Below are 11,959 nucleotides of genomic sequence, written 5' to 3'. Positions count from 1 at the left end.
TAAAGTCAGTCCTAGAGTCTTATGTCAACGACGAATCAGAAATAAACGACAACATACAAGACACAATGGAAGGGATTACAACTGGATGAGCGACCTTCCAAAAACTTCACAAGTAACATCATGCTTAACATATAGACAATCATGAACATATTCACAAGCTTATTCACATATAATTCATAGCATCTCCTAATCACAATCACATGTTCCTAAACAAAAACTTCAAACATTTTCGCAACTTAGCTTTTGACAGCAGGAACAACATTCATTGAAACTGGTCTACAGAATGCATCTTTTAACCAAAAATCACGTATGATACCTTTCTGGAAAGCTATTTTAAAGATATACAACTCTATAGTTAAACACTTTTTCATCCGAGATCCAGAAACGAGTGATAATAGGCCCTGAAGTCCGCAGTCCAGTACAGAAAACTGGCAGAGAACTTCCGCCTCTAAATTAATTTATAAACCAATTAAGCACAAGGTTTTAAGCTATGTTCCAACAACAAAATCCAGATAACATGTGTCTCATAACATGCTTTAATTTCCAGAACCAACAACACTCAACAAGATTTCATAAAGGCATGCCAAGAATCACAACATCACAAAACAATCATGGTAAAGCCCTAACTATACCCTTTTCCTAAGAACAAGCCCTTACCTTGCTAAAACCTTGATGAAAAGAAGAAAAGATGAAGTTTGAAGAAGCTTTTCCTTGCTGTCCAAGCTTCCTTCCTCTTCCTCCTACTCGAAACCTCTCCCTCTCTCTCGCGATCTCACTCTCTCTCTCCTTCACGAACGGCGGTCGGTGGCTAGGGTGGTAGGTGGCGGCTCCTCTCTTCTCCTCTCCTTTCTCTTTACGTGATGGAGGTGATGTTCAAGTGTTTCTAATTCAGACTTGAGTGAAGAGAACCCCTCCCCCCAACCCTATTAAACCCACGGCCAACACCCAAGGCCCATTAGGGTTTCTTCTTTTTTTTTTGTTTAAATCCCTTATTTTTGACCAAAAAAACCCTTATTTTAAAACAAAACTTTTAAACATTCAGTTTTTATTTAAAAATAGAAACTGATCATGATTTTTAATTAAAGAGATAATCTCCTCTCTTAAATCCAAATCAAATCTTTTCCAAGATTTAGCAAATTCGCATAGTCTGTACAGCCAGACCCTTGCTCGCTAAAATTCGAATATCTTGAGCTACAGGTATCGAAATGACCTGAAACCACTTGGATAATTTTCTTAACTTAAAGGGCTACAACTCTCAAGAAGGAAGTTTTCCCAAATTGAGGTCGTTAAGACCCTCTAAAAATTCACACAAAGTGACAGCAAGAATCTGTCAAAACTCAAACCTTGTCATAACCTTCATTTTTATTCAATTTTCCACTTGAATAATATAAAATTAGTTTAGGGCCTTACACTTTTCGCATCCCGAATTGCTAGTTTTCTGATCCAAGTTTCAAGAGCTTTGTAGAAAAGGAGTGGCAACAACTCAGTGTCAATGGTTCAGACAGATTCATACTAAAAGAGAAGTTGAAATTAATTAAAGAAAGACTAAAGGCATGGAATAAGGAGGAGTTTGGAGATATCAACCGAAAATTTAGGGAAATTACTGAAAGAATGGAAGATCTAGACAAGAAATTGGAAAGTATTGGGCTCTCGGATCAGGAACTTAAACAGAGGAGAGACCTCCAAGGGGAACTGTGGCGTGCAGCGAAATTCAGGGAATCAATTATGCACCAGAAGTCTCGCCGTAGATGGATTCAGGAAGGTGATTTAAATACACATTTTTTCACTCCTTCGTGAATTGGCGGCGACAATCTAATAGGCTGGTTGGTCTACGGATTAATGGCTTGTGGGTTGAGGATCCTACTCTTGTGAAGAACTGGGCCAAGGAATACTTTGAACAGAAGTTCAACAAGCTAGATGACTTATCTCCAACCATGGATGGTGTACCTTTCCGGCAGATAAGCTTGGAGGATAGAAGGAGCACTTGTGTCGAAATTTGATCCTTCAGAGGTAAAAGAGGCGGTGTGGGAATGATAAAAGCCCAGGTCCGGACAGGATGAATTTTAGATTTATAAAATCATTCTGGCATCTGTTTGCTGAGGATTTTCAGCGCTTTCGTGATGAATTTCACACTACTGGTCGTTGGGGGAAAGGATGCAATTCCTCTTTATTAACTCTGAACCCAAAGAAGGAGTGCCTAAGTGAGTTGTCTGACTTCTGTCCAATACCACTTATTGGTTGTGCATACAAAGTGGCTTCAAAGATACTAGCTAATCGCATAAAAAAAGTGCTTCCTTCTATTTTTGATGATTCCCAAAGTGCTTTTCTTGCCGGAAGGATTGTTGGACATCATTGTAATTGCAAATGAGTGTGCTCACGAGGCAAAAGTAAGGCAGAAAAGTTCGATGGCTTCCAAAGTCGACTTCGAAAAGGCCTACGACTCGGTAATGTGGGATTTTCTCTATTATATGTTGAAGAGGAAGAACTTTGATGATAAATGGGTCTCTTGGACTAAGGGGTTGTTGGACAATTACGATTCCGATTTCTTTCTAATTGTTTGTTTTGTTTATAAGTAATGATTTGCTTGGTATGATCAATACAGTAACAAATTTTACCATGCAACGCACGGACAATAATTATAGACTACTAAATTTATCATGCATTAAATTCTTATTTAAAGTGTTGTTGCGAAATGCAGGTACTTAACTCCATGTGAGGCGGCGTGGAGAACTTTCAAATTTGATATACATGACAGGTGGCCAACAGTTGTGAGGTTAGGATTCCATCTCCCTAACCAACAAAGAGTACTATTCAAAGATTCTGACGACTTGGAAGAGGTTATTGAAAAATGATCGCGGAAGGAAACAAATTTTTGGGCATGGATGAAAACCAATAAGCAATACCAAGAGGGGAGGAATCTGACTTATGTAGAATTCTCATCTAAATTTGTATACAAGGTAGACGCACATGAATGGATTCTAGAAAAATGGGTCTCTCGCTTAGACGAGTGCAACATATTGCTCCTATCATGTGGGAGGTGTATTATATGAGAGTTTTGTTGACGCTTCAAAAAGTATGTGATAGCTTTAAAAGCATAAGGACACCGTTAAAGGAAATGTTTATCCCACATTCCACAATGCATGTGAAGCTCTGGGGTTAATGGAGGATGACCGTGAGTATATCGATGGAATTGCTGACGTAAGTATGCTGGGATCTGGAGTTTTTTTACGGAATTTGTTTACTAGAATTCTGATCATAAACACAATGAGCACATTGGCTCAAACTTGGATGATTTGGTATAAACACAATGACGACTTCGTAAGTTTGGCAAAAAAACATGGAGACTTCTAAGTGATGAAATTATGTACGAAAGAAGGAAAGCGCTTAATATTTCAGGTACTTCATCACTTAAAATTTTTATTGTTTGTTATTTTGTTTCTATTAATATTTTTATTTTGGTATATGTCAACAACACGTGCACATTGGCTCAAACTTGGATGACATTGTATAAACACAATGATGCCATACTTTATGATTTATCTTTCACAATCCTGATTTGTGCTACTATCACATTCTTTTTTCTAAGATTGATATGTGTTTATCCTATTCTTTATTGGTGATTCCTTATATCTATGATTTGTGCTATTGTTTTCATGTTCATGAAGAATGTGAAATGAGTTTCTATTGAACTAGATCAGACTTAGAAGAGAAGTCTTTTGTCCACTTTGCTTAGCATTTCTGACTCTTTTATTTCATCTATTGTTTAATATATTTTTAATAATCAAGGAATTGATTAATGTATCAAATATAATAGACACATTTTATGTGCAACGCGCGGGTAAAAAAAAACACTAGTATATTAGAAAAGAAGAACTTCTATCAGTCTGATTTAGTGACGTGTCATTCTCATAAAAAAATTCCAAGTGTCATTCTCAAGTTAATTCTCATAAAAAAAATTCGCGTGTCATTCAATTAGATAGCTTCTCTTCTGTTGTGTTATTTTATCTCGAATTTTAAAAGATTTGCTTTAATTATGTAAGATTTACCTAGATTACACCTTACTAAATTTATTTCCAAAATAAATCTTGAAACTGTTTTCATTATCTTTTTAAATTAGGAAAAGTCTCCAGCCTAATTTACTGTATATTTACAGAAATCCTCTGATACCTTTTATGATTAATACGGGAAAAAAAACATTAGTAAACACAAAATAACTTACAATATATATTATCATACTTTCAAAAAAAAACTTAAATATATCATAAACTTAACCCTTGAATTATTATTTATTATAGTATAAGATAAACTCTTCAAATTGAAAAAACACACATACATGGATGATTTCGATTTCATATGTTTTTTTATGCAGGAATCGAAATGCGCACGCAGAAATCTGGAAGAGGAACAAAGTAATATTCTGATCGTACACGACACGAGGGTAACACGTAAACAAATCTTAGTCCCACCAACCAATCAACCTTTGTTTGTTTGTTCGTTCGTTCCACACTTGCCCTTCCTTCGTTTCTTCCATCACCGACTACTTCTCCTTTGTCTGTTGTTTCTCCTTCAATCGCTTCATTCTCATTCAAACAAACCCTTTATTTGTTTTTTATGGGGTCATAGCTCATCTCTTCAAAATGTATTCTCTCAAAGATAAAGTCACACAGAAGCTTTCGCATCTCTTTGCCAACTCCTCCAACACCCAGGTAACTTTTTTATTTTATTTTCAATTAAGTTATTTTTTATACCTGTTTTTGTGATCTGTATCTAGTTGTTTTTAGATGTGTTTGTTTTTTATGGGCACTGTTATTATGTGCCCTTTGCCCTGAATGTTAGATCTGATCCGTACAAAAATATGAATCTGGGGTGGTGTCATTGTTTTTCAACATGGGTCGTAGTTGTTTAATCAAATGCACCAAAGAAAAACAATTGTGTTTTCTTCCATGGTTAAAGCCAAATTGTAATGTTATGTTAACCTGAATTGTCACCAGCTATGTGTGTGGCTGTCATGACTGTTAATATGCTGCATTCACTTGGAAATATGGTTTTGTGACTTTGAGTTTTGATGTCATGTGTACAATACAAACTTATTTGTGTCTATCAAACTACATTCTTTAGTTTATGACTATTACAAAGTGCTTTCTTTGTTTACAATGCGCCATCATTGCCGTCGATGAATCTGAACAATATTTGACTAGAGAAGTGGATGTTGTTCTTGACTCAACACCTTAATGAGTTTTTAATTGTTCTTTCATGTCTTTACTGCCTAGGGAATAACCAGACAATGCTCAACTTATGAATTTAAGAAATAAGGAAAGTTAACCTGTTACAGTTTTGTTTGCATGACGCGAGTTCGCCATAGATGCCATTTTACTTTCTCTTCATATTGCAAACTTACTCCAGTGATATTTTCATATTTTGTGTTTTAATATGCTTTTGCTTTTAATTTTTGTTGGATTTTACAGTTATTTATGTTATATGGTGTCAATATTCTTTTTAATAGCATAGATTTTACATCAGGATTGAATCCTGGCCCAGATGGTTCCCTTCATTAGTTTTCTTCTCTATTATTGCCTTTGTTTTTCTGATGTGCAAACATTTATTAATATATATATATATATGCACTTTTAGTTGTATAGTTTCTATAGGCCTGAAAACCTTTAGTATTATCATGGATAGAAAGATGGAATTTCCAAGAGATTAATTTACTTTACGTAGAGTATGGTTTTCTTATCTTATCTGCTGGTTTAATTTACTTCAAAGTACATATATTCGTCATAAGTCATAAATGTCCTATGTCTTTACTTCCTGCATCCATCATACTTCAATCTCACACGTAGAGGATGGGGAAAAACCGAAAAAAAGAACAATATGATTATATATGATCTCATAATATATTTAACTAAATAAGAATGAATTTCAAAGAATGATACATGGAGACCCTAATCATATGAACCTTGTACTACTTAGTTCTGTATATTCCAAGTTAAAAAATAATCACCTTAACTTTTCTTTCTTTTGTGTAGGATAGTCCCTATTCTCAAGAGGGTAAACCTCTGTCTTCATATTTATCTTACATTATCCCTTCAATCAGCTCTGATGGATCGAAGACAAGCAAGCATCAAGATAATCATAAACCAAATAAATCAGCTTATAATTATGAGAATTTTGAGTATCAGGATGTTCCATTCGATAATTATGTCGATTGTAGTCCCTCATGTAATAGCAGGGATTTATTGAAAGATGAAATTATTAATGAAGATCAGGGGTCTAGGAAAAGCAGTAGCAGCTCTGAGGTTTTCGAAGAAGTAAATGAGCAGGAAACTCCAAATACTTCAAAGAAGTCTCAACTCAATCTTAGTGATGACTCTGCTTTTATATCTCCCGAGTTGTATGAATTTTTTGAATCATGCCTCCCCAATATAGTAAAAGGACGTCAATGGGTCTTACTTTACAGGTAAGATTTCTCTCTAGTTTTCTAGTCGGCACATTCGACGGTATCATGCTATTGTATTGAAATATTGATTCAAAATTGATTCTTTAAATTAAGGGCAGTTCGTTGAAACATGGAATATCACTTCGTACACTCATTCGCAAGAGTGCTGAACTTTCTGGTCCTGGTTTGCTGGTATGTCAACCATTCAAAACTAAATGCATGTCTCCTGTTGTGGTACATATGATATTTTCTGCTTCTGGATTAGGTGTGATGCTTTTGTTGACAATGGACTCATTATCTTGTTTGCAAAACTGATAGATTGTTGGAGATAGGCAAGGTGCTGTGTTTGGTGGGTTGCTAGATTGCCCCTTGAAACCTACAGCAAAGCGAAAATATCAAGTATGTCAACTTTTTTTTTTATGGATAACTCTTACATGTGAGGGCACTTCATCTTGAAGCTTGATTTCATTTTCTCTACTTTGTTGGCAGGGAACCAACCAGAGTTTTGTCTTTACAACTATATATGGTCAGCCAAGGCTTTTTCGACCTACAGGTAAGGGTTCCCATTGTGAAAATGCATTTTTTAGGAGATGTTGGAACTTAGGAAAATGTGATAAATTGGTGCATTGTCTGAATTTCTGAATACGTGGACAAGTTCATATCAGCAAGAGTGAATGTAACCTTTACATGTGTTTTAGGGTCAAATATCTTTTCTTGATTTTGGTATCTTGGTCATCAATATTCACCAAGACCTGGATTTGTGTGATTTGGAAGTAGAATAATCTTTTTAAAGCATAACATAGATGAAAGATAACTATGAGCCTCTAAAGTTTATTGACTGACTAGCTCATGATCACCTCTTGCATGTTCTCTTCTAGTTTAAGTAGCTTTTGAGAATGCTCTGGGATCAGTTATGGTGATTGATCACCTAGTCAAGTTTCTAATACATTTTAGATATATGCACTCTTGATTGTACCTCTGATCATGGGCGAATTACTGTACTTCACCATATGTTCTTTTTACTGATATGCTATATGATAAAATTTCCTTTTGAACTGTGTCTATGAAAAAAAAAAGCATTTTCCTATGAGTAGTCAATTTTTTTAGTGGTTTTGATCACTTTACCTTTACAGCTCACACATTAAGGGAGAAGGTAAAGAAAGGAAGAAAAGAGAATATTGACTGGTCACTACCTGCAAATAGAAATGTTGGATGCTTAAGGATCTGAGGCTTTGACAATTGATGGGCTAGGATAATTTGTGTGTCTGTGTTTGGGGGGCTGGGGATATTCAACTATTGGGAATCATTAATAGTTTAATCTATTGATAAATCATGGGAACAATTAATTTCACTTTATTCAAGGATTCTCTCAATGTTTTAGCATAAGCATGAGAAGTTGCGAAGTCTTCATTTTTCTTTTCACTTTTTTAGTCACGTTGAACATGTAATGTTCTGATATTTTGTATTTTATGTACAGGTGCCAACCGATACTACTACATGTGTTTGAATGACTTGCTTGGAGTTGGTGGTGGGGGTAACTTTGCTTTATGCTTAGATGAAGATTTGTAAGTATTTCTATAATGCTACTTAGATTCTTTCAGTTCATTTTACTCATAGTTGAAGTGCCACTAGTGGAATCTCTTTATGAATGGAACTTTCTGGTTGAAAAGGTTAACTGGAACTAGCGGGCCTTGTGACACGTTTGGAAACAAATGTCTAGCTCATAGTCCAGAGTTTGAGTTGAAGAACGTTGAGGTAATGTTCTCACTGGTGACATTTGTTTTCTAGCTTATAAGAAATAAATAAGTGGCTTTCATCCTGTACTGACCGCTGCTCAACTCTAAAAAGTTTTTTGAATTTGTTTCTGTGAGCTTACCTTTATTTTGCATCTAATATTTCTTTGTGTCTCTGTTCTCTGCTTCTATTGGCAATCTGGAACCTTCTCTAAATATTCTTTGTTCTAGCAATTTTACATTACACTTGCTAATTGAAGTTAACCTTTGCTCTACATTCAGTCTTCCCTTTCTCATTCCTGACCCCATGAAACTGACGGAATGCAGCTAGGATTTTTTTATCTTTCGTTCTTTCTGGATGAGTGGTATAATATTGAGGGGTCCTATCTCATGTCACCATTTGCAAATGGTTATGTTCCAGATAACTAGCATATTTTGAAAACAAATGACAGTGAAACCAGTTTCTACTCAACAAAAATAGAAGTGCAAATAAACTCATTGCCCAATTTTGGATGCAGGAGTGGGTTTTAATTTTCCCCAACCTAGATGGGTAGGCATGGAATATCAGTAGCTAGATTTTCATTATATAAACTGCATATGCACTGATTTTGTCCATTGCTTATTCCTACTACCCATTGTTCTACATTGTTTTTTTATATAAGGTTATGATATGATAGTCTATGATTTATTTACCATTTCTTTTATTATTTGCAGTTGTGGGGTTTTACACATGCTTCCCCTATCCATAGCTAAGATGCTTTAGTTTGATGTCCAGAAGAAGCTCTCTCTCTCTCTCTCTCTCTCTCTCTCTCCTGTTTTTTCTTCTACTCTTCGTATATTGTTTAGTTTACCTACTTTCTTAGGGTGACTACTTGCCCTTGAGTGGTTGATCAATTTGATATGTCAGACATGTCCCATGTTCTTGTTTGTAGATCTCTAAATTGTATACTTGAAATTCCATTTTGCAAAAGTCTGGGTTTGTGGAAGCCTTATTGTCCGAACACAATAAGGTTGTAAAGTAGGCTAGGCTGATCTTTGCGTAAATAAGTCTGGCCTACTTTATTGCGTGTGTGATTTTGACTCTCTTAGCAAATTCGGAGAGTCAAAATCACACGAGCAATAGAGTGATTACTCACTAGCAATGAGATCATAATGGATATGGATATCTATAGTTAAATGGGAATCATGCTTTAGCTGCAGTGACTGAGTGTATGACTTATTAACAATACATAGTAACTGGAGAATGTAATTTATGGCAGAATCTCATTGCGCCTTGAATGGATGGAATGCATGCTTGATCTTATGAGGTCGTCTTGTGTGTTCACCGAAGTGATTATAAATCCAATGTGAATAGAAACTATTGATAAAATTTTGAGCAAATTAATACTCCGCTTCTAGTTTTTGGCACTTTCGGTTAACTCTTATTCTTGATGTTATACGAAGTTCTCTTTTACCAATTTTTTTTGATACATCGGAAAACTAGTTCTCTTTTACCCACTAGTTATAGCTAAATTATTTCTAAATTTATGCCTCAATTATATTAGGGAGTACTTATCTTTTGGAGTAAATTGGTAGACTTTTTAAATGTAATCCTCTTTTTTTTTTTAATAAATAAGTGCGGATCCAGTGTTAACTCGTTATCCCATTAATAAGAGAAGCTGATGTAACAAAAAAACTAATAATAGAAACAGGAGCTATTAAACCATTTTTTTAACAGTGACCTCATGAGGGTTAGAAGCAGGAGTTCCTGTAACGGAATAACCCCGCAAACCTTCATGCTTTCAAGAGCTCCTCTAACATTAGAAGACATAAAGGTTTGTTGGGACTATTGTGTTATGGGAGTTCTGGTGTAGCCTTATTGAGATTAATGTAAGAGGGAATAGAAGCAAAACACGAAGTTTGAAGAATGTTTAATAGCTCTAAAGCGAAAAAGGTAGTTCATAAGTTATAGATGAAACATTTCATGATGAATGAAGGATAAGTGATAATATAGAGTGTGCGAAGATCGAGCTTATAAGGACGATTGGATGGAGGAATCATTGAAATTAAGCATTGGCCAAGGCGATGCTACCAATAGTGGGCTGAATACATGGGTCGGTTGACTTCACATTTACAACCGACACTAATTTAATTTGGTCGGTGGTTTTAGCGTCGGCCTCAAACCACCGTTAATAGATGATGAGTGAATAAAATTTGGTGAGTACTGTTAAGTCAATTTGAACCGACACTAGCGTAGGCTAGAGCAATGATCTTTAAATGGAATAGAATGTCAAATCAACCCCTTGCGTCAATTTGATAGACATTAATAAGCATATTCTAGCGTTGGGGTCGACACTACATTTAGAGTAAAATACTCTCCCTAGAAGAAAGCTTAAATTACTCTCACATCCTCTCTCATTTCAAAACCTACACTCTCAAATTATATTTCACTCCCCCTCTTAAAATTAAAATTATGTCTAAAAAGGAGGGAAGTGTAAGTTTTGAAATAAGAGGGGTGGAGTAAAATTTGAGTGAAATAAGAGGGAACAAGTGTAACTTAAACTTCTCTTAAGAGAGTGGAGAGTAATTTACTAGATTATTAATTATTTTTCGCATCAGAATGATTTATGACAAATGGAATTAAGACTATGGTTTTTTTTATTAAGAGAGAAAAAGGATGAAGAGAGTTAGCGAAGAAAGGGAAAGGGAGAGATACATGAGCAGATGGGTCCCGCAATCTTTTTCAAGTCTCTCTAAATTGAAAAGTAATGAGTGGAACAATTGCTCTCTTAATTTGTCAATTTTCCCCATCAATATTTTTTTTTTTTGTTATTTAGTTGGATCAAATTGTCTTTAGATACAAAAAGAAACTCTATCTTCTTTTTTTGTCATACTAAAAAACCTACAAAATATAATTTTAAACCTCTTTCTCTTTATTCACTTTCTATCATATCTCTCTCTTCTAAACCAAACAAATCATAAATGAGAGAAAATTTTGTTGGAGAAAAATTATCACTAAGTCTTATTGTTTAATTTTTTGTTTCATTTTTATTAATGGTCCAAACCGCAAACATAAAGGGTATATTTGGAATGTAGAAGAAAAATGAGAGAATAGAATAGAAAATGAGATGATTTTTAGGTTATTTAATTGAAGAGAAAATGAAAAGAGAAGTGTATGTTTATAAAATGACATAAATATCCTCAATTAAAAATATAATATATTGCTAATTTTTTTAAAAAAATATGATTTTAAAATATTTATTGTTGTGTATTATTAATATTTTTTAATGTTATTATTATTTTTATTATAATTATGAACTCTATGATGAGAGGGTATTATGGGCAAAACACCCTCTCACTCTCATGTTTTCTCTTCACATAAGGAGAGAGAAGTTTTTTGTGTGCCCCACTCAATCATATTTTTCTTTATATGTTCTCATCTCTACCAAAGGAGAGAAAATGCTTTGAAAAATGTGTTTTCTTAGCATATTTTCTCTTCTCTTTGTTTTTTAACCTTTCAAACAACACCAAATTGTTCAAATTTTAAAATCTTATCGTACTTTTCAAAAAAAAAAAATTCTTATTGTAAATATATACATTTATGTTAAATGTGCTTCAATAAAAATACGAGTCAACGGGTAGTTATAATCGTAACTATCAATTAGCAATGGATGATCGGTTTAAAGTATGTTTGATTTCTGTTAAGTAAAATTTTGAGTTCGAGTTAATAGATGTTTAAAATCTCCATTAAAAAAGTTCATCTCATTAAAATGTGTATATTTTCGGCTTGAACATAATAACACCTATCTAC

The 11,959-nt window shown here is 34.4% G+C and overlaps 1 protein-coding gene across 1 annotated transcript; it reads left to right on the top strand.

Moving 5' to 3' along the window:
- The first annotated feature begins 4,363 nt into the window (after positions 1-4,363).
- Positions 4,364-9,155, top strand: LOC130718901 (uncharacterized). Its single transcript, XM_057569546.1, has 8 exons — positions 4,364-4,706; positions 6,027-6,457; positions 6,556-6,628; positions 6,755-6,835; positions 6,926-6,989; positions 7,914-8,001; positions 8,107-8,191; positions 8,884-9,155. Exons 1-8 carry the CDS (start codon positions 4,638-4,640, stop codon positions 8,920-8,922), a joined length of 930 nt encoding a protein of 309 aa, XP_057425529.1. The 5' UTR covers positions 4,364-4,637; the 3' UTR covers positions 8,923-9,155.
- Positions 9,156-11,959: the final 2,804 nt, after the last annotated feature.

The sequence above is a fragment of the Lotus japonicus genome, chromosome 5 (genome assembly GCF_012489685.1).
Source record: "Lotus japonicus ecotype B-129 chromosome 5, LjGifu_v1.2".
NCBI classification, from domain to species: domain Eukaryota; kingdom Viridiplantae; phylum Streptophyta; class Magnoliopsida; order Fabales; family Fabaceae; genus Lotus; species Lotus japonicus.
This window is presented reverse-complemented; position numbering and strand designations above follow the sequence as displayed.